Source organism: Peromyscus californicus, unplaced genomic scaffold, assembly GCF_007827085.1.
Source record: "Peromyscus californicus insignis strain IS unplaced genomic scaffold, ASM782708v3 Scaffold_21__1_contigs__length_65335640, whole genome shotgun sequence".
Taxonomy (NCBI): Eukaryota; Metazoa; Chordata; class Mammalia; order Rodentia; family Cricetidae; genus Peromyscus; species Peromyscus californicus.
The window spans coordinates 42932582-42957835 of NW_026294514.1; the positions used below are offsets into that span (position 1 = coordinate 42932582).

Sequence of the window (25254 nt, forward strand, 5' to 3'; positions counted from 1 at the left end):
TGTTACACACATCGTTAGGGCTTGTCTCCAGTTTCCTTTCTCAATTCCCATTTGCCATGGGTCTCCAAATCCAAACTTTCTTGACTTGACAGAGATAAAACTGAATTTTCACGCTTAGGATGGGCAGGTGTCACCTGATCTCCCAAATGTATCTTTACCTTTGTTACGTTGCTGTGCTCTGTGTTGCATGACTATAACTCTGGTGAAGAAGAATTTACACAAGTATCCTAAATAATTATCAACCACAAATCCTACAATATACAAAACATAAGGGAGACAATAAGGTGCTGCTCTGTTGACTCAGTTGAAAGTTTTGACAGGAAATTGTATCTACAAGGCAGAGTCTTTTCATTAAAAAGCCACTAGAAAAGCAAGTTTTTTCCAATGTTTTCTTTGCACTGAAGTTTGACTCTTCAGGAAATCCACACCCACAAAAGTCCTGTCCAAGTATGACTCAGTCAACTAAGGGAGCTTAAAGTTCACTTTTTATTAGTTTGTTTAAATGTCTTTTTTTTTTTTTTTTTTTTTTTTTTTTTTTTTGGTTTTTCGAGACAGGGTTTCTCTGTGTAGCTTTGCGCCTTTCCTGGATCTCGCGCCGTAGACCAGGCTGGCCTCGAACTCACAGAGATCCGCCTGCCTCTGCCTCCCGAGTGCTGGGATTAAAGGCGTGCGCCACCACTGCCCGGCTTGTTTAAATGTCTTTTGATTGAATAATACTTAGTATAAAGAAATGGTTTTGCATACAGTGACCAAATCAATTAATGGATAACCAGACCTTTCTCCCATTAAGTTTTATGGTCTTGTTTTATGCTTAGACTGTCCATGAATGGGTTGTTTTTTTGTTTTTTTAATTTGGGCTTCTATTTCGTGCTCAAGACTGCTCAAGTGGACTGTTATCTTTGATGTTAAGGAAGTTTCTGGAGAGACATTTTCTCCCATCGTCTTTACATATGATGTCATTTGTGGAGAATGGGAAGGAACTGAGACAAAACAAACGCTCCCAATGGATTGAAGTCAAGTATTCTGTTAAAAAACTTTTCCCTGGACTAAGTCGAACATTTCAAAGAGAGGTCAGTATCTCCAAGGAAAATGCTTTTTTAAAAAAAAGTCATTCACTGCTTAGATAAATTTTTGCTACTTTACTAAAAGATGAATCTTTGCTAATTTACACATTAAGGAAGCTTAATCCCCAAAGTTATTGTGAGGCCAGGGGGAGGTGTGGTAGTTTGAAAGAAAATGGCCCCCATAGGGAGTAGCACTATTAGGAGGTATGGCCTTGTTGGAGTAGGTGTGACCTTGGAGGAGGTGTGTCACTGTGGAGGCGGACTTTAAGGTCTCCTATGCTCAAGCTACACATGATGTGGCACTCCGTTCACTTCCTTTTGCCTGCAGATCAAGATGTAGAACTCTTAGCTCCTTCTCCAGCACCATGTCTGCCTGCAGGCCACCCACCGTGATGATAATGGTCTAAACCTCTGAACTGTAAGCCAGCCACCATTGAAATGCTTTCTTTGTAAGAGTTGCTGTGGTCATGGTGTCTCTTCACAGCAATAGAAACCCTAACTAAGACAGGAGGTAACTAGGACTAGAAGAGGCCGTGGTGATGAGGCTCCTTGATGGTGTCAGTGGTGTGCTAAGAAGATGGGGAGAGTCCTGATCTGGCACATTGACTCTGTCTCCCCAGGAGATACATCCACCATGTTTGAATGCAATGCAGACCCCTCACCGGATGGTATACTCTTGGACTTCCCAGCCTCAGAATAAAATTCTAATCTTTACAAATTACCCAGTCTTGGGTATAGTTATTTTGTTATAGTTACAGGAAATGGACTACAATGCAGCCCCTGCCCTTGGAAATGTACAGAAAAATCTAATGAGAATATTGCAGGAAAGGTATCACTCTTGGTGATTGCTATAAGCAGCACAACCACTTGTTTATCAGTGTTTTCATCCAGCAACGAACTATAATCCTGGGACTGTGAATGTAGCTCAGTTGGTACAATGCTTGCCTAGTGGCCTTAATCTCTGAGTTCAAAACCCATCATTGCATCAAATGCACGTGTTGGTGCATGCCTGCAATCTTTCAAGGTCATCTTCAGCCTAACCATGTTTGAGGCCAACCTTGACAAATGAAACCTTATCTCAAAAGAGTATAAATAATCCACACAGTTCCTTTTATCCTTTTAACCTACCAGTGGCAGACACGTGGACACCTGTCATGGTCACAGAAGCATAGAGGGTTGGCAGCGGCAGGATTTGGCACATTGACTGTCATTTCTATTTTCTACTGATTTTTAATGTCTGGAAGAAGTCTGGCTGTTGAGGGCCTCTCCTCGGTGGCCATAATTTGGACCTCATGGCCATGGCTTCTTCATCTTTCTAGTGACTGATCTGAGAAAAGCAAACTGTCTTCATTATTCTCCTCAAACTCACACCCTATCCCTTCTGCCTTGTCCTTTCTGTCAGGCTCAAAGCAGAGACCTGCATAAGCCTTGGTGTGACAGCTGCCCTTTCAGGAGATATGTGGACTAGAAAAGGCCAGCCCAAGCCATAAACAACATCTGAGAGGAGGTAGGAGACATTGACACTCAGAGCCTCCACCAGCTAGGAAACCTAGCTGGAGAGAGAAACACACAACTAGGTAATAAACACATGCAGCAGAAAGTTTAAATGAGGATATTACAATGCTGTCCTCTTAAATCTTGTGCAAGGCCCATAAAGAAACTGCAGAGGGAGCTGAGTCTAGGGTCATTGGCAGAACTGACCAGTTATTGAAGGGTGACAACATCTGACCAGCAGAGGAGTGGAGCTGAACTAAGCCACCTTTCCTGAAGCTTGCCCACCTGGCTATTGTACTATCAAACTATCTCTCTCTCTCTCTCTCTCTCTCTCTCTCTCTCTCTCTCTCTCTCTCTCTCTCTCTCTCACACACACACACACACACACACACACACACACACACACACACGCACACACACACTTTATAGGACTATTAGAGGCCCCTCTGACACCTGAACTGTAAAACCCACAGGTAATGGGGGTTTGAGGATAGTGGGGGCAGCGCAGGTAGGCTTGACAAGAGTTGTTAAATCCAGATGTTGCCCTGGATCAGATGAGAGGTGGTCTGGGATTAATTTAGACTGCCCCATGGAATGTTCTCTAGAGGGCTGCAAATGGTTAATGGCCATGAATATATCCCATGGCGCGGGGAAAGCTCCAGGAGCAGACATGGGGAAAGTTCAATGGCCTTCGGATGCCTGAATCCCAGCAGTTCTTTTCCCATGGTGTCATGGCTACACAGAGAATGGAGGCCCATTCCCACTGAGAAAACAGAAAAATAGCAACCATTCCAGGCTAGTTCCTACCACATTAGCAAATATTCCAATATCAACAGTTCTCAAGCTGGAGAAGAAAACGGGGACCCTGATATACAAGTCAAAGTTTCAACTATTCAAACTTTCTGCAAAGCAACTTGGCAATAGATAACAAAAGCCTTAGAAATATTAAAATCATTTAGCTCGGTAATTACTATAATTAACACTTGTAGGACTTTCTCCAAAGGAAGTGAGATGAATATAAAGATCTTTGCACATATAGAAAGAAAATTTTAAGTGGCCTATTGTCTAACATTAGCACAAAAAAAGTTTATTAGTGGCTACTATTTAGGTATTTATAGGAATTAAAATCATGTCAATAGAGCCCTTTTAAAGCCTAAAATAATATCTGTATAAACTGATGTCATGATCACTCCATGGTATGGTTTAAAGAGGAGGTTTTTATTGTAGATATGAGGGAGAGAACAGCCAGAGGCATCTGGAAGAGTCCGGAGCAGCGAGAGAAAGCAGTAGACTGGACATGACTGGCAGACCTGACCTGGCTATGAGAGAAGCAGAAGGAGAGAGAGAGAGAGAGAGAGAGAGAGAGAGAGAGAGAGAGAGAGAGAGAGAGAGGGAGGGAGGGAGGGAGGGAGGGAGGGAGGGAGGGAGGGGGAGGGAGAGAGAGAGAGAGAGAGAGAGAGAGAGAGAGAGAGAGAGAGAGAAAGTGGGTACCCCGAAATAGCAGCGCTGTGAGGAGAAATGAGTAACCGCAGGGAGGGAAGCCCATGAGCTGGAGTTTAGGGTGGTGGGGGAGCTGAGAAGAGCCAGGATGCCTCTTGGACTCTGAAATGTATAACAGGTACTTGTGATACCGAAGGAGCCTGGAGGCCAGCATGGGCTTTGGTGTGCTAATAGGCACCACAGAGAGCCACTTACCCTTCTGCCGGTGATAAGGGAAATGGGTCTTTTGGTAGAGAGGAACTGGCTTCACAAGTCCCTGAGGACTGCTGGCTTTTGTCTAACTGCCAGAATTTGGGGAAATGGAGTTTCCTTTGGACCTGATAATAGCAAGGAAAAAGAACTGTGGTATTTGAACGATGCGTACAAGGAGAAACAGAAGAAATATTCCAAACTATGATTGGTGGCCCCTTCTGGGAGGGGAGGTATGGGGAGCTGTATGTTTCTTCTTTACAATTTTATTCTCACGGTATTACTCTTCTAATCAAATAAGGAAGAAGAAAAGGCTCCACACAGAAAAGGTAGGCTGTGGTGGGTGGGGCATGTGGCCCATGTGGCCCACTAGGAAGTAGGGTGATGATGCTCAGTTCTGATTAGCTGGGGTGTAGACAGCCACTCCTCAGGCTTGAAATGTGTTGCCCCCTTAAACGCTAAATGCTCAAGATTGTCCTTACTTAGAACAGTTCTCCAGCGGTACCTCTCAGACGTTAATATTTAACCCCATCAACTGGGGAGCGTGTTTAAATGAGGACTCTGGTTATAGTGGGGCCCAAGTCTGCATCATCAACACACTGGTAAACGGCAAAGATGCTATCCAATCAGGGCCACAGTTTACTGGACCCCATACCTGGAGAGTCACCTTTGATAGGTTGAGAGTGACTTGTTGACCTGTATTCCATCTCTCAGTTGATGTTGATGGTGCTGAACTACAGACCTCACATTCTAAGAGACTGGAGCTTTTGCTGGACCTCACACCCAGACTTAACAATACACCTTGAAGCCACTCACACCCAGACTTAACAATACACCTTGAAGCCACTCAAGACTGCTGTCCAACTGTGCAAACAACTCATTTAACCTGCCTTTAAAAGAACAATGTCACAATCAACCTTCCGTACCTTGGATTTCCCATGCAATCACTTTTACTAAGCTAATGCATAGCTGTAATCTTAAATTATGGACTCTTTCATGCCCCTGACCCAAATAATGCATGTGTATCTTTTACTGAAAGCAGCAAATACTGAAGTTGAAAGCAACTTCCTAAAATCCACCATAAAAGTTTAAAGTGGCCATTTATGGTTATTGGTTGATAAACAATGATGCCTATTATCTGGTCAGTTGGAATCAGTTGGAGTCAGTGACTTAATCCCTTGTAAAACTCCGTTAAAGATTTCTGTAAAGTATTCCATTTCTTCCCCATGTGATGTTTTCTGCACCGTTCAATAAATGCAGAGCTGAGCCCTGTGTTGTGGAGGACACAGGCACAGCAAAAGATTCACAAAAAGCCTCTTCTTCAGACAGACACAGGTTCAGGCTCACAGCAGACAGAGGGGGCAGGAAGTAGAGAATTCAAATCTGGACTCATTCTTGGTTAAAGACTCCAAAGGAAAGTGCTTTTCTTTCTTTCCTTACTGCGACACCTGTGCATTATTGGTGACTCAGAATTCATCATGAATGCATATAATCCAAGCAACACTGAGATCCCTAGTAGCCTGTTCCTCAGAAGGTAGCTGAAGGACCAGCAGGTGTCATCTGGAGGCTTGCCAGACATGCAGATGACCAGACCCCACCTACAGAATCACAGTCTGTGTTGTGATGGGATACTTGGGTGATGTTGTACATGATGCTGCCTGGGATACTCTAATCTAGAAGATACTCCCAATAGGCCTAGCGAGCCTTTCCAGAAACCATTCATACAAAACAGTCAAGTGCCTACCCTTCCCAACCCTCGGACATTGAACTAATGAACTCATTCTTCCTGGCAAGTTACTTACTTCCTCCTTCCCCCTATGACACATGGCTCACAGTCCAGGTCATGATCAGGTGGCTGATTACCTGCTCACAAGAGACAACTTTTGAGCAGTGCCGGGCATGTCTTGCAGGAGAGAAACGATTCTGTCGTCATGGAGCAAGCTTGGGATTCTTACATCAATTCCTTAAATCAGAACTCCTTGCCCAGACAGGTGGAGGTGACTGATGGAAACTATTTCTCAGGTAGGAGAGAGAGATGGTGAATTCTGAGATCAGGAGAAGCAAAAGCTGGCAAGTTCCAAAGATGTAGGCTTCCTTCTCAGTCCTGGTTGCAAAGACTTCAGGGATAGGAGTGGGTTTGGGAGTCATGCTCTATGTAGATTATGTCGGGAGATGCTAGACTAATAAGAACCAAGCATTGTTCTACCAGAATCCACTGCCTGGGGGGGGGGGGCTGCACTTACCTCTTTTTAGCATACCATAAAGGAGAGGGAAAAAAACTCTTTCCCAAGAAGGTAGAGTACTGGAAAAGAGAGAGAAAATGTTCTGTTTATGGAGGACATATATTTACTTGCTAAAGTATTTTCCTTAGCCCTGGGCAGAATGAAATATACAGCCTAGCAAAGCTCCTTGCTATAGGTTGTCATATTTCTGCTGTTTGAAGGGTTGTTTTATTTATTTTTTTAACTTGACAGGTGGCTGGGAAAGGAGGGGGCAATTCACCAGTATTGCCTAGGAAGGAGGAAAATGTTATTTTTGAGCAGTGAATATTTTTCACTCTGCTGGGAAATTACTGCAATTTGACACACGAAATCTAAGGCATAGATAAGCGTGAGCTTGAAAAATTGTCTTTTGTTGGCTTGATGATAACCAAAAAAAAATCATGTCAATGCTCTAGGCGTTTCCCCATGGTTAGCAAGCACTCCACCTGTGCGTCAGGAAGCCATCTAGCACTTTCTCTGCCTTGTTAGAACAGGGAAAATAGGGCTTGCTGCTGGAAACGACAGAGGTAGCCATGCCGCCCATGGGGCAAGGCAAATCATGATGGCTACTTCTGGAAAAAAAATATTTTAAGTATTTTTAACTTTAAAGTGAATTATATATTCTGACATACTGAAGAGTCTGCCTCCACTAGAAGATGCTGAATTATCCAGTTAGTGGTCTTTGTCTTTTTTCTGTATTCACTGAGATGCCTCTGTTTGTGTTCTACGTCATGTTTAATAATTGTACTTAAACTTTTACACATTTTACTTCAAGCATTCATTTACCTGAAGAAATACGAATCTCTGGATGTAATGTCAACCTTTAAGAGCTTTTTGTTCTTTTTTTTTTTCATTTTCCCGTGGCAATTATTGTCTTTCAGGGTCTCTAGACAACCTGTCATTCTCCAAAGGCGATATCATAACCGTGGTTGACCTCAAGCTGATCCACGTTAGAGCAGAAATGAAGGATGGTGAGCAGACTCTGGGCGTGGTCACTATACCTCTTGGATACAAAGGTACAGTGTGCAAAACGCTTCCTTTTCACTCTTGAGACTCTTGGTAGAACACAGGTCTAGGAGGGAGGGAAGGCCATGTTTGTCTAGTTTTGTCCAGTGGTGTCATGAAAGAAAGCCGGGTTATCAGCTGGACCTTGGTGGGTTGCAAAGTAAATAGGAAGTGGGCATTTTCCGGAGACCCTGCACAATCCTGCTCCTGGAACCCTGCTCCAGGGCTCCTGATGGTGTTGACATCAGCCTGCAAAGCTCTTTTCCCCGAGTCAACTCCATGCCTGTTGGAGATGAGGGGCGAAGACACCTCTAGCTTTTCTCTCTTGTGCTGGATCTGGTTGTTAAGTGTTCTCATGCAAGAGTAAACCCAATATTAGAAACTTCGGGCAAGACTGCGAAGCCACAGACGTGAAATGTGCCACCCAACTGGGGGGTTGTTTTGTTTTGCTTTTGAGACAGGAAGAGGAATAAAAATACTCACCTCTTATAACTAAAGGAGAGTCTATGAAATAAACAAGCCACAGTCTGAATTACTTTGGTGTCTACAGTAGGGTCAGTTAGGAGACACCAAGAGATGACAAGTGAGCAGGGTGCGGAGGGTCGGGCCGACGCAGGTGGAGAAAGAGGAAGACAGGCGCATACGCAGACGGCAGAGGTGCTCAGGATTTAAGAGAGTGGTTCTGCAGGGGCATCAAAGCTCAGAGCGCAGGCGCAATGCCTCTCACCTCCACTGCCGAAATAGGGGTGATTCTGCCGGCGCTTTGAGGATACCACAGGGCCGCTACGAAGGCCCTTGATGATTAATCTCTGGCCTTGAAATCTAGGGAGGATCCATAGAAGGTGCCAAGTTTGGCGCCAGAGCAGATGGTGCAAAGTTCTGAGCTAATGATCCAAAGGACACGTTTAATGGCTTCTTTTATTAATAAAGTGTTCGAATGTTGACTCGATGGTTAAATCACTGGCTGCTCTTAGGACAGGGGTTTGGTTCTCAGCTCTCACAGTGTATTCACAACCATCTGTAACTCCAGTTTCAGGGAACCCCATGCCCTCCTCTGACCTCCTTGGATCCTGCACAGGACATGGTGTGTAGGCATGCATACAGGCAAAACACCCATACACATAAGATAATAGAAATAACTCGATCCTTTAAAAAGATTTATCTAAAAAAAATATAAGGATGCTGAAACCGTGGATGCAGCAGTACCCACAGTATGCTCCAGACGTGAAGGAAGCTAGTAACAGCAGGATTCTAATCACAGTCCCAGAGGCTCCTGTCTCTGGGTACGGACACACTTTCCCAGCTCTCCTAGAATACAAGTGAAGACGTTAAAGCATGAATTCCCTGGAAAAGAAGGATGAAAAATATCCGTCTTGCTATTCGGGGTTCTGGGAAAGCATTTCCGGGACCAGGATGAACTCGGAAGGAAGGAGTCTTCTGTCATGTTTCCCCAGAACCCACATCCCCTGACCCTGCCTATTGATGAAGTCCAAGCTGTCAGTCCACTCTGATATGCACGGCAGAATCCTTGCCTTTCCCTTCTCCATGATCCCTTCTTCCCAGCTGAGGCCCAGAATGCTCTCATTGAGCACTATAATTTAGCTTAAATGTGGGGGCTTGGGTAGGGGATGTTGAATACCTGCATCAGTTCTGGCAACCAGAACCTCCGAGGACAGCCTTTGTGGGGGGGGAGCTGCAGCTGGCAGGTGATAGGGCCTCCAGGAAGCAGGCCTGCCTGGAACCCATGCCCCTGCTTGCCCTCTCCACCACTACTGTGCATATGTGTAATGATATGATAGGGCGGTGTGGGAAGCCTTGGCGGATTGAGCCAAGGTGCCCCTGTGGGTGAGGGAGACAGATGCAGATGCGGTGGTGGCGGGGGGCAGTGGGGCACAGTGGAAAGTTACTCACACCCCAGGCACGGCATCCACGTGGAAGTTTATTATGAGAGAGAGAGAGAGAGAGAGAGAGAGAGAGAGAGAGAGAGAGAGAGAGAGAGAGAGGAGAGAGGAGAGAGGAGAGACAGAGAATGAGAGAGAAAAGGGAGGGAAAGTGGCGGTGTGCACACCTCATGGCAAGAAAGGGAGGAAGGAGAAGAGAGAGAAGAAGAAGGAAGGGGTTTTTCTTAAAGGAGGCTTTATGTCAGGATGCAGGGCGGGTCCCCAAGAGGCAGGCCAGAATGCCAACACTATGGCCCGGCCTCCCCAGGAAGCAGGGACAGACACTGTCCTAACACATTGGACTCTGTATGAGCAGCCAGAAGTCATGCCTCTTGACTTAGGGGTGTGGAATACGTCCCCGCCACTCAGATTCAAAGACCTGCTGCCGTAATATAAAAGGGAGGTGGAAGTCGGGCGGCAGTGGTGGCGCACACCTTTAATCCCAGCACTCAGGAGGCAGGGCCAGGCGGATCTCTGTGAGTTCGAGGCCAGCCTGGTCTACAGAGCGAGATTTAGGACAGGCACCAAAACTACACAGAGAAACCCTGTCTCAAAAAACAAAAACAAAAACAAAACAAAAAACAACAACAAAAAAAGGGAGGGTGGAACTCGCTGAGCTCTAAAGGGCTTACCAGAAGCAGGGGTGGCTCTCTCTGCAGGCTCAGGTGTGAGGTCGGCAGGAACAAGAAGGTGAGAGGATGCACTAGAGGACTAGAAAGTCCCCAGGACAGCCAGAAAGCAGGAAGAGCAGGCACATCAGCAGAGGAGGGTGCCCTGGAGCTCTCCTAGTTGGGCCTGTGAGGAGGCACAGCTGGAATGCAGAAGGGAGGCGCATATTTGCTTCTATTATGCCTTCTGCTTGCTGGCAGGTAGGGGACTTGGCTGACCTTTCAAGGTCTCTGCCTAGGAACATGTGACTGCTTAACCAGCTCACCAGGCCACTGATGGGCACACAGTGCTTTAAAATTGCCCAGGGCAGTGTTCCCAGGACCACTCAGGAGGCTCCTCGAGGGAAAACAGCTCCAAGAAGCAGAGTTTCAGGATGAAACAGTAATGCTGTCACTTTGACCTGGGCCTGTTTGAGGTTTCAGCGCAAAAGATGGAAGGGTCGGAGAGGGCAAAGGGCGGCCTTGGAGAAGGGCAGGCAGAGCTGGACACCTGGAGAGTTACTTCCTTCTCTCTGTATCCACTTCCTGATTAGCATTCTCCCGTGCCTCTCTGTTAAGGGTGGCCCAGAGGGTCAGATTAATCAAAGTGGAGAACAGTCCTTTTTAAATTGCAATTACAAGCACTATTTGTGGTTTTGATGTTCATCAATCACCATTCACTTCCCTTACTATTTTTATAGCGTTTTGGTGACTGGAACAAACAAATTTTTCAAGGCCTTACAGGGTCAGTAGCCCCATGCTACAAGGGAGAAATGTTCTCACATGGTGATGAAGGGAGGGAGGAGAGCCGGCTGTGTGGTGGATATTAAAATTGAACAAGCAGTTCCTGAATACAGCAACATGTGATTTATGACTCGGAGCTAAAAGCTGGTGTTCTTAGGAAACCCGCCTGCAACAGGGGTCACTCACGGCAGAACTGCATTTGGGGGTTTGGTAAAGGAACACTTGCTCGTACAATGTGGCCATTCTGCTTATTGGGCATATTGGAGCTGTGCGGTGGGGACCACTGTGTTCAGTCCAGCTACATGGCATCTGCATATGCATTTGAGAGGCATCCATAGTACTTTCTTCCTGGTTTCAATGTGTAGCATTTTTTCCTTAGCATAGCAGAAAAGGGATACAGTTAACAACCATACTCACGCCTGTTGAGATGGTGCGTGCCAATAGCATCTACGGAAGAGGCAGAGACAGGAAGATCATGAGTTTGAGACCAGCCTAGGCTATACCTTTTGCGCTGGAGAAATGGCTCAGTGGTCAAGAGCACTTGCTGCTCTTCCAGGGTACCCAAGTTCAGTTCCCAGCATCCACTTTGCATGGCTTATAATCGCTTGTAACTCGCTCCAGCTCCAGGGAGTCTGAGTCCTTCTTGTGACCTCTTCAGGCACCTTCACACATATACACATAACAAAAAAGAAAGAAAGAAAAAGAAAAGAATGAAGGAAGGAAGGAAAGAAAGAAAGAAGGAAAGAACTTTACATTTTGAGCAAAAGAAAAAAGTTCAGTTGGAGGAAGGCAGACTCAAACATTTTCTAACATAAGACTTCCTAAACCCCGTGGTGTAAAGGAGGGATTGGTGCCAACATCCTTCCCATGGAAAGGAAAATCTTTAGATGCTCAAGTGCCTTCTATAAAACAGCACATCTGCATATCATCTACATGTATCCTCACATCTATTTAAATCATTTCTAGATTACTTATAATATCTAGTGAAATGTAAATGTTATATAAGTAATTGGTCTGGACAGATTCAGTACTGATTTTTTTGTTTTGTTGTTTTTCGGACAGTCTCATTATGTAGCCCAGTCTTTAGGACAGTCTCATTATATGACCTCACTATCCTCCTGCCTCACCCTCCTGAATCAACATCTTTCCCCAAATGTTTTTGCCCACAGCTGGTTCCATCTGAAGGTACAGAACCTGCAGGTAAAGAGGACCAGCCATTCTGTTGTCTTCTCTCATGCTGTTGTTCTGAGAGCTGGGCAAGGCAGTTATTAGGTATCTACATGATGAAGTGATACAACTGAATTTTAAACAGTGGGCTGAGCATTAGAAAGGTCTGCTTTTAAATGTTAAGCTTTGTCATTTTTGGTTTGTGTCCTCAAGGGTGGAAATAACTGATGGGAAGAAGACAGGCACATAAGCGCACATGCAGCATCCAGACACAGGCATTTAGGTGCACTCTGCATGCAGTACCGAGACACACTGGTGTTTCCAGGCTCTTAACAGTCCCCTCTACAGCCTGAGTTGTCTCCATAAGCCCATTTCCCAGGCCCAGATCTTAGACCCTGCAGATCCCGGCAGCCCAACACCAGAGATCTCTGTGTCCTATTCCACAAGCTGGGAATATAGTCACTTAGAGGTATAGTCTGCCTCCAGAAGGAGAAAACAGAACCTCTGTGGATAAACCAAACTCAGCCAGAGTCTACACTTACCTGCAAGGTTCTACCTCACCCTCAGACCAGGATTTGGACTGACTGAGACCCCTGTGAAGCTACCTTCATCCTTCTGTCTCTATTGGAACGACATGTTCAAGTGTCCATCCTCTGCCCTTTGCCAACCAGGTGTCAGGGGCCAATCTCAGACCTAACACTGTTGCCTGGCAGTTAGCAGATTCTCCGTGTGTTGAGCTGAACCCAGGCATTCATAGGAATCAATTACTGAGTCCGAAAACACAGAGTCCAATCATCATCTACCCATTTGTTTGCTTAGCTTTCTTCCAATTAGGAAAATGGGTGATCCGCTGAAAATTGAACGAATGGTGGGATCAATCCTTGTGAAATAATTTATTGCTTATCCATCCACACGGGCTCTCCAATGCTGGTCATTCCAGCAGCTGCATCTCAGATCCAGTTTGTTAACTTTACAGATAAAAAAGGTTTTTCGACTCTCGAATCCTATTTGACTGTCAAAGCCCCTGCCAGGATTCGTAGCCGAGCAAAATACATTTTCTGCTTACTCCCCGAACATGCTCTGTTTTGCTGTTAAGCCCAGAGAAGAGCTTCCTGGAGACTGCCGAGGATCTGAGGCTGACACCTGCATGCGTTTCCCATTCAGAACAAAGCAAGGAAAACAGGCGTGGGATAAATGCACTTGGCATCCGAGTTAGCCCTACTTTAAAATGCCACAGTTCACAGAACAGCATTGTCTAAAGCCTCGGGGATCTAGCACAGCTCCCATCGCAACCACAAGCAATTCTGCCCTGATTGCTGTAACCTAGATGGCCGTGCGTTTTGCTGTACGGGGAGAAACTAATGAGGTGGAGAGCTTTCTGGGATGGGAACCTGCTGGCCCACTGCCTAATGCACCATGCCTGGGACCTCTGGGAGCCCACCTCCCGGATTGCCGACGTGCCTGGTTGCAGCAGAACATGCTTATGTGTCTGTCGGTGGCGATGGGATGTAAGTGGGCTGTAACATGGAACAGCAGGTGAACGGAGAGCCTGCAGGGGAGCAGCTAAATGGTTTCTCCTCCCAGCACACCAGATATCAGCATCATCGCTGGAACAGCATTTATCTGCCTGGAGTGCCCATCAGGAACCCAGCCATGGAACCAAGACGGGAAGGCCACAGTTGGGGACTCCGAGGCAGCAGCTTCGGGTCGGCCACTCATGTCAGGAGCCGGGAGCTATGCCTTAGAAATATGAATCTTGTAGCAGCTGAACTGTGTGTTATCACTAAAGTTATCAAGGTGAGTCCAGATGACTTAGAGGACCAGTGACCTGCTCTTCGCTGAACGTGGTCATTGAAGTTCAAAGGGAAGAGACTAAAATAAATCAGAAGTCATTGATGGGAACATTCAGTCAGCTAAGTGAGGATCAAAGGGAAAATGGAGTTCAGGAGCTTAGAGCGCCGTGGAAGTCTCCCGTAAAGACTAGAAGCTTCTGTCTTATGCACCCTGTCTGCTTCCTTGACAGAGTGTCCTACTTATGACAAGGGACTCCGTCACAGCTGTGTTTTCCTCTGTGCCTCATTTGGCGTGTCTTCCCATCCAGCGGAGCTCTCTGTTGGAACATGGTGGGCCAGCAACACTGAACAGAGCAAAAAGGAGTTAATCACCAAGTCCTCTCTGACTGTGCCTCCAGCTCTTCCCCAAGAGAGTCCGCGACGCTCCTTGGCTCTGTTCTAGTTATAGAATCCCAGGGGGGGGACACAATATGAAGGGCTCCCCGACCCAGTCTCACTCATGTTTCTGTCTGCTGGGCTATAAGACACATAGAAAGCTGGGACACACAATCATGACCAAAGTTGTGGCCGGTCCCATCTGGAGTGCCGGGGCTCAGTGACAGGGTTCACTTGGCTTCACAGATTTCACTGCCAGGCTTCTGTGCGCCCAGGTCTGCACCTCTGGCCTCTTCTCTAGGTACTGTAACCCACAATACGAAGGCTTGCCCTTGACAACTTGACCAAGAGAAGACACACAGTCCTCTGTGTAAGACAAGATGTGAAACAAGTCAGCCACCCTGGGCTCTGCTGAGAAACTGAGGCGCATGAGGGCTTGTGGTTGAGTCCAGAAACCCTTCTTCCAGGCTTTCTTGAATAGGAAAGCTCTCCATGAGTGTTATAAAGGACAGCTGCAGATCAAAGTTACAGAACCTCCCGCCTCAGGGAAGCTCGTCATGAGCCCTGTGGACGACAGCTGCAGACTGAAGTTACACAGCCTCCCACCTCAGCGACAGGCTCCTTCCAGCATCTGACAGAGGGTCTGGAGAGTTCTGCTCTCCCCAAGCCTTTTCGGTCCTCTGTGTTCCAGCATCCTGCCAAGTTCAGGAATTCTGCTTCCTACGTGAGCAATGCTTTGGTCATTGTGCTGGCTGGAGCAATGCTGGATAGTTCTCAGGAAAGAGCATATGAGTCCAAAGCCAGCCTCGGCCAGGGACTCACAGACAAGTAAAATTCACCCCTGCCCAGGCTGTCCTGGGGTCCTGCAGGCTTCGGGCCTCTTGTAATTACAGCTGAGAGAGGTTTTCCAAGCACAATACTTCTTACCTGGAAAACCGAGACCATTCCTAAACCATCTTGGAGGTACAATTGTCAGGACTGTACACTGTTTTTAGTGCGCACTTGGGACAAGGTCCTAAGAGGGGGTTCAGTCAGCTGCGTCTCTAGGTCCAAGAACCTGTGATCAGCAGAGACACCAGGTGATGGTGACGTTGGTCAGACACAGTAGGGAAAGTGTGATGCTTAAGTTTGACTATCAGCTTGACGGAATTTACAGTGGCCTTGGAGAAACATCTCTGGGTCAGGCTGAGAGGGGTCATCTAGATTAGGTTAGCTGAGGTAGGAAGACCGACCCTGAATGTGGGCAGCTCTATTCCATGGACAGTGACCATAGACTCACAGGAATGAGAAACCAAGCTGAGCTCAGGCGTTCATGGCCCTGTGCTTCCTGATGCAATGTGACGTCAAACTGCCTCATTCTCCTACAGCTATGGCGTCCTCACCAGGATTAGACTGTGCCTTCCATCTGTGAGCCAGAAGAAATCCCTCCTTTCTTAAGGTTCTTTTGTCTAAGTTTTTTTTTTTCATAACAACAAAATGAGTAGCTAATACAGAAGAGACCTGGATGGCCAGGTTGGAGGAAGTAAGCCCTGCTTGGGGAACAGAGGGACTCATAGTGGGCCTCCTCCATCCCCTGGTGCTTGGCAACTGCCTGAACTGGTTGGTAGGTTGGCTGCAATATAAGGCCCATGAAGCAAGAAGATGAATCACAAAATCCTTTCACAGGAAATAAAATCCTGTTAGCTTCAGTTCTCAGGTGAACATGCAAAAACAAAAGAATAAATGTTTGCTGTATGAATTAATAACTCTCCACGCCTTCACGCCTACATCCAACAAGAAACTTCTCTCAATATTGGCTTTGCCCTCCTGAGACTCAAATGCACTGATATAAGAGTAAGCCCAGGGCAGCCCAGGGATAGATGAGAAGTACCTTTATGACTCAGCAAAGTCACCTTGCTGCTGGCACTGTCACCCAGAAGAGCTGATGGTAAAATGTAGGTGGATTTTGTGAGCCAGTGGTAAGCTGCTAACTCTTTACAATGAAGGGCGTGGCTGTGGAAATCGTCACAGACTTTGCTTCGGGGATGTCTTGTTCCCCATCACTTTCCATATTCATGTTTACCCCTTTATCTCTGGGCTACTTCTGCCTCAAAGCCCACCCGCATCTGTCCACCTCTATAGACAGTAAGGCAAGATTCCCAGGTTCCTTAGGAGGTTCAAGTGAACAAATACAATTCAAGTACACAGTGTAATGGCCAGGGCAGGAGGAGGCCTCCCTAAATGGGCACCTGTGTCTAGAAAGGGAGACACCTGTAGCTAGAGTTTTCCTGCCTGGCCCACAGTCAGGACAAATCTCTATCACCTGCCAGTCCCACAGCCACTCAGACCCGACCAAGTAAACACAGAGACTTATATTGGTTACAAACTGTATGGCCATGGCAGGCTTCTTGCTAACTGTTCTTACAGCTTAAATTAATCCATTTCCATTAATCTATACCTTGCCACGTGGCTCGTGGCTTACCGGCATCTTCACATGCTGTTTGTCATCGTGGCGGCTGGCAGTGTCTCTCTGACTCAGCCTTCCACTTGCCAGTTTTATTCTCCTCCTTGTCCTGCCTATACTTCCTGCCTAGCCACTGGCCAATCAGTGATTTATTTATTGACCAATCAGCAACACACTTGACATACAGACCATCCCACAGCAGACACCCTCTCCCATAGGCTAAGGAAGAGTAATTTAGAACCAGTGGTTTTCAAATACATCTTTCAAGAGGAAGATCCTTGCTATTCTAGCGGAGCCAAACGTAGTCTTCCCATGGTCATTTGAACCACAGGGATAAGTCCATGTCTGGGGCTGTCAGCTTGGGGTTCCAGGAAGCAGAAGTAAAGGGTCCAGTGGCTCATGCCTCTTTGAAGGCCCATGAAGCTTGGTCACTACAGGGAGCCTGGATGGTCATCAGGAAAATCCTACAATGTACTTTTTTTTTTAAAAAAATGTCCATTCTCTGCTCAGCTGATGTCCCCTTCCCTTCAGACTGGTTGCATAGGTCCACCACTCTCCCTCTGGCTTGAGTGAAGCTCCCCTTGAAGGTAACACAGCACTTATTTGGGGTACTGCTAACTAACCAAAACTGGGAGCTTATTTTCTAAGACCCTCAGAAGAGCATAGTCATGTTTCTTCTTGAAGTTGTGTATTTTGGTCTATTCTAATATATCAGGAAGACATTGTCTTAGTCAGGGTTTCTATTGCTGTGACAAAACACCATGACCAAAAAGCAAGTTGGGGAGGAAAGGGTTGATTTGGATTCCACTTCCAGATCATAGTCCATCATTGGAGGAAGTCAGAACAGGAACTGAAGCAAGGCAAGAACCCGGAGGCAGGAGCTGATACAGAGTCCATGGAGGGGTGCTACTTACTTGTTTCCCCTAGCTTGCTCAGCCTGCTTTCTTATAGAACCCAGGACCACCAGCCAAAGGATAACACCACCCATCATGGTCTGGGCCCTCCCCCATTGATCACTAATTGAGAAAATGCCTTACAGCTGGATCTCATGGAGGCATCTCCTCAGTTGAGGCTCCTTCCTCTCTGATGACTCTAGCTTATGTCAAGTTGACACACAAAACCAGCCAGTACAAACGTCTATTAACTTGTTTCTATTGAAATTTATCTTCTTTGTCATCGTGATTCACAGTAGTTAAGATATGGATGCGATCTAAGTGTCCATCAATGGATGAGTGGGTGCAGACAAGTGATGGAATATTATACCTCTTTTATAAAGATAAAAGTCTGACATTTCCAATAACATGGCTAGAATTGATAGACATTATGGTAAGTGAAATAAATAAGTGAGATTTGGAAAGATGCATACTATATAGCCTCTCCAATAAGTGGAATCTAAAAAAGTGAAAGTGTAGAAACAGATGAGAACTGTAACTCCTGAGGCTGGAGAGAATGGGGAGGGCTGGGGGAAAGTGAGAGATTAATCAAAGAAGATAATGTTTTTGTGACCTGCTGCACTGAATGCTGACCACAGGGGATAATGATGTCTTCGGTGTGTCAAAAATCACTGAAACAGATTTTAAACATGCCTACCACAAAAACCAATGGCTTGATGAAGTAACTGATACATTAGCTAGCCTGACTGAATCTTCCTAATTCTAAAGGCCACACGGTCCTCCATAGTAAATTAGGGAACTGGTCCCATCTTAGAAAAGAGCATATTTGTACTATGAGTTTGTTCAAACATGGCCACATAGGTCTACGTCAGTAATGGGATGAATAGGAGAGAGGTACTGGTCAGGGATCTCTCTAGAAGGGCAGCAAGAATGAACAGAAATTCTCTAGGACACTTACTTTGAAGATGAAGCCATGGATTGAATTGTTCCCTAAAGTAGATGACAGGAGTGTCATCAGGTTGTGCAAGCTGTTTTTCCTCACCACTGAGCCCCTCAGCTGCACTCAGCCTTTCTCCACAGGCGCCCTGCTCCTCGGCAGTAATGAAAACCTGACAGCTCTTTGCACTCAGGAATACATTTTCCTTCAGAGTCATCAGAAGGCTAGATTCATTAAACCAATCAGAGACTGGAAGCTGTGCCATTGCACCTTCAAATCTGCAAGTTAGTCAGCAAAGGTGGTCTCTTCAGCCTCGCTGCCCTCGTCTTGAGAAACCAGGTTGAGCGTGGAGGGCAAAAGCCACCCTCAAAGGCCCGGGAGAAACATATGTATCTGGATTAATCCAGAAGACAGTGAGTGTGATTGTTTTTGTTTGTTTGGTTGGTTGGTTTTGTTTGGTTTTCCTGGCTAACTTCTGATAGGGTAGAACTTGAGAGTGTTGATGAATTGAATAACGAACAGGTGACCAGTGAAGATAGACAGTGAGTTAGTTCACTGTTGAGGGATGTTGCTAAGGATAGCACAGCCAAAGGACTCCTCCCCCAGGTGGCACCCAGTAGAGCTAATTGGATCAGGGTAGCACGTTGCAGCCAACCACACCAGCTGGCCCAGGGCATGGTCCCTGCTCCCACATCAAGGCAGTGCCTTTAAACTCTGCTGTCTTTTTCCTGTCCTGGCATCATTGTGCCATTTACTGAAGACACTCTATGCTGGACACTCCTGTTGCTGTCTCTCTCCTCATTGTTGACGATGATTATAATTACCCGAGAAGGAAGCCAAGGCCATCCCCGGTCTTCCCCTGATGAACCCACAGTGCTAAGGCATTTCAAACCAGATGGTGGGGCTGGAGAGATGGCTCAGAGGTTGAGAGCACTGGCTGCTCTTCCAGAGGTCCTGAGTTCAACTCCCAGTAACCACATGGTGGCTCACAAACATCCGTAATCTGGCACATAGGCAGAATACTATATACATAATACACAATAAATAAATCTTTAAAAAAAAGAAACTGGATGTTATTCTCTTATGATATACTGGTAATTAGACATAGGCATTCCATCCTCGTGGAGAAGGAAGCTGGAGCTGTATATTATAGAGCTTGCTTACTTAGCAAGGAAAATGTATCTGTGACTCAGTTTCCATTCCTGCGGTTGTATGGGTCTTTATATTTTAGAGTTAATCTGGCATCTTAGATAGCTTAGACACACAGTTGAAGGCTCACGAGGCTGATGCATGTGATACCACCACATGCTTTACCCTTTTATAATATCTTCCAAACAAGGTTGAAAAAAGTCTTTAAGACCACAATTTAATCCCTGTGAATGACATTAAGTTAAAAAGTCAGGGAAGAGGCACAATAATCTCTGATTTATAAATGGGGAGTTCTGATGTAAAGGGGATAAATAGCAAGCAGCATCCTCTTGCTGGCTCCTGCTAAGCTTCTGGTGCCCATATGCTGAGTGCAGACTCACTCACACACCCAGTATGCACTGGGAAGAAGAAATGGGAGCTTCAGCCTTCCTTGGCTGAACAGATAACAGATTCATCCATTTCCCCAAAGTTCATTGCATCTCTTGTTAAACAGCCTCCATTATCCTGGCAAAATCCCTGCAAAAATAACTGAAAAGCAGAAGAGCTCACCGTTTCACACTTCTCAGTCTAAAGGTGTCTGGCCCCATGTGGCACCAGTCATCACGGTGGGAGCATGTGGTACCCACCAGGCATCACGGTGGGAGCATGTGGTACCCACCAGGCATCATGGTGGGAGCATTGGCAGTAGAGGAGGCCACTCCGGGAATCCCTCCCTCCCTCCCTTTCCATAGCATGTGTGTTCCACCATCCCCATCCCACTTACAGCCTCTTATTCCTTCTTCTGTGGCCCCATTGCCACTTCTAGGTATCTACAGATGTTCCAAGTTCAACAACTAAAACTTCAAAGCCGTCATCACATAGGACAGAATGAACAGAACGAATATTTGACTTTCTAGGCCTGGGCCACTTCATTCAGTATATTTTTCCAGTTTCATCTATTTTGCTGAAATTTTCATAATTTTCTTTTTCTTTACAGTTGGGTAAAACTCCACTGAGTATATGGTGGTTCTTCATCACCCATCAGCTGGTAGATGTGTAGGCTAATTCCAGTTCCTAGCTAGAGTGACCAGAGCAGTAATGGAGGTGGGTGTACAGGTATCTCTATGGTAAAATAGAGTCTCTTGTGTATGTGCCCAAATGTGGGATAGCTAGGTCATATGGTACCTTCTTTCTAGTTTTTTGAGAAATCGCTAGAGTGATTTTCAACATAGTCACACTAGTTCACACTCCCACCCACAGTGTGTTATAGCCGCCTTTCTCCACATCGACACCAGCGTTTCTGCTCTCGTTCTCCATGTCCTGAAAACAGACACTGCGATCCCCACAGAAATGGCTGCCTGCTGACTGTCAAGCAGGTAGTGAATACAGGGCCGATACATTGGCCAGGGCATCGTTTACATCCTGGGTGGGACGGAAGGGACATCGAGTTGACAGGGACCATCAAGTGCTTTGGGGTGTACTCGCTCCAAGCTCCTGGCCACAGCGGCTGGAGATGACGTTTAGTGATCCTAATCTGTGTGTGTTGAGTGGCTCGGGTTCAGCAGTGGAAACAGCAGAAAGTTGGATTGATGTGTAAGTCTGTCTGTGGTTCTGCTAAGCAAGGTGAGAACACAGAGGGTCTCCTGAAGCAGGGGACCAAAGAAATAAGGGCGAGTCAAGATCTTTAGGGCAGTAGATGGTCTTGGCTGTGCATCACAGTCCCTGGTGGGCTCTAAAAGCCTGTGGTAGCCTTACTCTGGAACACCTGATTTAATTAGGCTATGGTGGAGCTGGGCCTGGCTGGCTGCTAAGGCTCCCCAGGTGACTGTAATGAGCAGTCAGGGCTGAGCATAGCTCAAAGCTGCTTCTCTCTCAAGTGTGGTCCCCTGACGACATCCCTGAGTATTTGGTAGAAATGTGCTTTCCTGTGCCCACAGGACGGCTCACTCAGAACGCTATGTACTTGAGCATGCCCTCTAGAAGACTCCAGCGTATCCTAAGGTTTGAGGACCATCAGGCTTAAACTGTGAAATGTAAGTTACTGAGAGCTGAAAGGGAGGGAGGGGGAGTGTTAGAAGTGAGGATGTTGCAGGGACAGCTAGCTGGAATCCAGTCGCTAGATTTGGAAGGAATCTGGGGAACTGTGGCGGTGCAGAGCTGACTCGATGATGTGGGGTTTGCAGAGACAGAGATGGCAGTAGGCTGGGACACAAGCTTTCAGGAGATGTGTGGGAGTGGAGTCGATGAAGGGCAAGACTATGGCGGCTCTGAGAAGAGGTTGTGGAGTGGGGAAGGGATGGTTGTTCAGAAACAGGTTCATGTGTTGCCAGCGTTGCCCCTGGGGCCCTGGGGCCCTGCGAGCTCATCCTGGAGACCTACAGCAGAGAGGAGGTATTCCCTTGGGGCACTAGTAACATTTCCGGTCACTTGTTTACTTTTCTTGCTACACAAAATATCTGGTAAGAGCCAAGCAAGGAAAGAGTGTTTATTTGAGGCAACCAGTCACATTGTATCTACCGTCAGGAAACAGTGTGGAGCACTCAGCTCTGTTTCCTTTACATTCAGTCTGGGACTCCAGCCCACAGAACAGTGCGACCCACATTTAGGGAGGGTTTCCCCACTGCAATTAACCCAGTCTAGAAACTCCCTCACAGACATGCCCAGAGGCCTGTCTCCTCCTGATTCTAGATCCGGTCAATCTGACAATCGGTCTCACCTGTCACAAGTGGTACCCACCAGGTAGGGTGAGGTGTGGAGGAAGAGGGTGAGTGTGCTACAGAGCGAGGGTTCCGGAGGGAAACAAGAGCGGCAGAGAGGGTGGAGTGCGGCCTCGTGAGGGCCACATCCCAGCTGGTCGGCAGTGTAGCCCTTGGAGAGCTGACCTCTGTGAGCCCCGGTTTCTTCACCACGACCCTGCTGTGGACCTGAGGCATAATGCAGCTCACTGGGCTCGAGGGTCAGGCTGTTCAGGCGTAGCATACAGACAGGGTTTCCGGAGCCTGGAGCTCTTGGCCAGCGCTGTCCTCGGGATGCTAGCTGCTGCAGAGTCAGTGTTCCAGGCCTTCCTCCCTTTCTAGACTTTTTGATGTCCTGTGTGATGCTGGACAAAGGCAGACAATCGCTGTGACACCGGGTGTCTTCATCAGTAATAAACAGAGTGATATCCTCAGAGAGGTTAGGGGGAACAAAGTACCATACAGGTAGATCACTTGGCAGAGCCCAGCTACCGGCGTAGCTCCTGACTCCGTCTGTGGATCACAGGGCTGGTTCTGCTCTTGGTCATGTGTTCATCACAGCAATAGTCATCGGAGCAATGAAGACACAGGGTAGAGGTAAAGTGGGGAGAGCCATGATTTTCCAGGCAGTTTGCTAGGGCACGATGGTCTCACAAGGAGCTGTGCCTGGGAGACCATTTGCTGGGGTGTTCAAACACCTTCTTATAGAAATCTCCTTGTCCATCCCCCCTGACCCCAACCACTAACAAACACCTTTCCCAGGGTCTATGACGCTATAGGACGGATGTTTGTCAAATGATCCCTCAAGAGCTCAGTGGAGACTGGTGACAGTGTGGTTCTTACACTTTGTCTTGTCCTGTCCATCACTAATGACTTTTTTTGTACATTATACTCACCGTGACTCAGCCACATCACTGTCCTCTCCAGCTCACACCGCAAATCTTCAGAGTACCGTCGCTTTGTGGGACAGCAAGGGGCTTCCAGAACAGGTGCCAGCAAGGGGTGATGAAGGCGGGCGTGGGGGCCTTGCAAGACTTCCACCTGGAGCATGGGTGAGCACCTGCCGCACTTCCCATCTGGAAGCTCCTGGAAGCCTCCCCCACCCCACTCTGCTGACTCTATTAGGGTTCTCCTCCAGGACCAAGTGAATGTGTGCTGGACCTCCTTGTCTGACTGGAAGGTATCTTTGCTGGGAACAGCCCAGCCAGTGGACTCCCAGGCAGCTCTCCTTGTGTGACTTTGTGCTGTTGTAAGTTGTCTGGAAAAATCACTGCTCTCCCCTCTTCTGTCCTTGTGCCTTAGTTAAAATTTCTACTGCAGCAATGAACACCATGACCAAAAGCAGCTTGGAGAAGAAATGTTTTATTTCAGCTTGTAATTATAGTCTGTCACCGAGGGAAGCCTGGGCAGGAACTAGAGGCAGGAAGTGAAGCAGAGGCCATGGAGGAGGTGGGAGTCCTGCTGTTTACTGACTTGCTCCCCATGGCTTGCTCAGTCTGCTTTCTTAAAGCACCAGGACCATCAGCCCAGGGATGGTACAGTCCACAGTGACCTGGACCCTCCCACCCTCAATCAACAATTAAGAAAATGCCCCCAAGACTTGCCTACAAGCCAAGCTAATGGAGGTATTTTCTCAGTTGAGATTTCCTCTTCTCAGATGACTCCAGTGTATGTCAAATTGAAACAAAAAAACAAAAAACAAAAACAAACCCTTACTATCATTCCTTGAGATCTTGAATTAAGGGCTTTCCAGTTGAACTGGATATAAGGAGCTGTTACAGCACCATTGATAGCAAAAATAAAAATCCTATTTTAAAAATTATGGTGAGTGTCTGTTGGAGAATTTATGGAACAAAAATTGCTCCAGAGTTTTAAGTGCAGCTTATTTTCTCCATTTATGTATTCTTTATGGAGAAAAAAAAATGATCCTGCCCAGAGCGACTGTGTAAAAACTATGTTTACAGACGTACTTTCCTATGGTGTTGGTGTACTGTTAACACATGAAAGTCACCCAGTCACAAACTAAAAGCGCATCCTTTAATTATGCATCTGTCCCCAAGCATAGAACCAGGATGGGGCATCATTCCTACCAGGAGCCACACGTGGACCTAGGTGAGTCTGTGTGCCGGAAATCCACATTCTCCCTGCAGGGATGGGATCAAAACACCTTTGCTGTGGTGACAGTGCCATCTTGTGATCCTGCACAGTATTGGGGAAGCGAACTGCCCTGAGCCTCTCAGAGTCCTCCTTGGCAATCAATGAAATCTATGTCTCCCTGTGGCGCCGTGTGAGTGTGTCTAGAGCTCTTCTGCAGGTAGAGAGGAAAGGATAGGTTTAAGAACTAACAAGGAGTTTCAACTCTGAGAAAGCTCTCTGGCTTAAGGAAGGATGTGTTCATCTGTCTGGGGGTTCTACAGAACCAATTTACCGGCTAGGCCAGGAGGAGAAGCTATCTAGCCTCCTCTGTGTGACAAAAAAACAGAAGATAGGTATACGACCTTTCAGAATTGTCAGCCATGCCCAAGGCCTGGCTGCCTTTGGGAATAGAAATCTCAGAGATATGTCAGAGCGCTCCATGTCTTAATGTTTCTGTCAAAGAGTGTAGGTCAATGTCAGTGTTCCTGAATGCAATATTTATAGGTCTCCCTCTTGCCTGACATTCTCTTGTTTTCAGGAAGACGTGCGCGGCACTGTCTGAGAACATACTCTGTGGCCTTTAGATTTGATATGCTCCAGCTTGAATGACAGCCGAGTTTGTTAATTATGACTGCTGTGTACCTGGGAGAAAATCTAATAAAAAGCTTTATTGATCCGCTTAAAAAGGAGCAGCATGGTAACTTCTTGAAACACCGAATGAGCTAGAGGCCTCTGGCAGAGAATATGAAGAATAATTCAAGATGCACAATAACTCTGCAGCTAGACAGGAAGGGCATTGAACT

General features: G+C 46.7%; 1 protein-coding gene across 1 annotated transcript in view; it reads left to right on the top strand.

Annotated features, from left to right (window-relative positions):
• Positions 1–6178: 6178 nt before the first annotated feature.
• The window catches only part of LOC128117364 (protein THEMIS3-like), a 40294-nt gene continuing 21218 nt past the window's right edge, over positions 6179–25254 (top strand). The window contains exons 1-2 of the mRNA XM_052749270.1: positions 6179–6269; positions 7390–7524. Of these exons, the coding sequence (XP_052605230.1) occupies positions 6179–6269; positions 7390–7524 (226 nt within the window). The remainder of the gene's footprint in view (positions 6270–7389; positions 7525–25254) is intronic.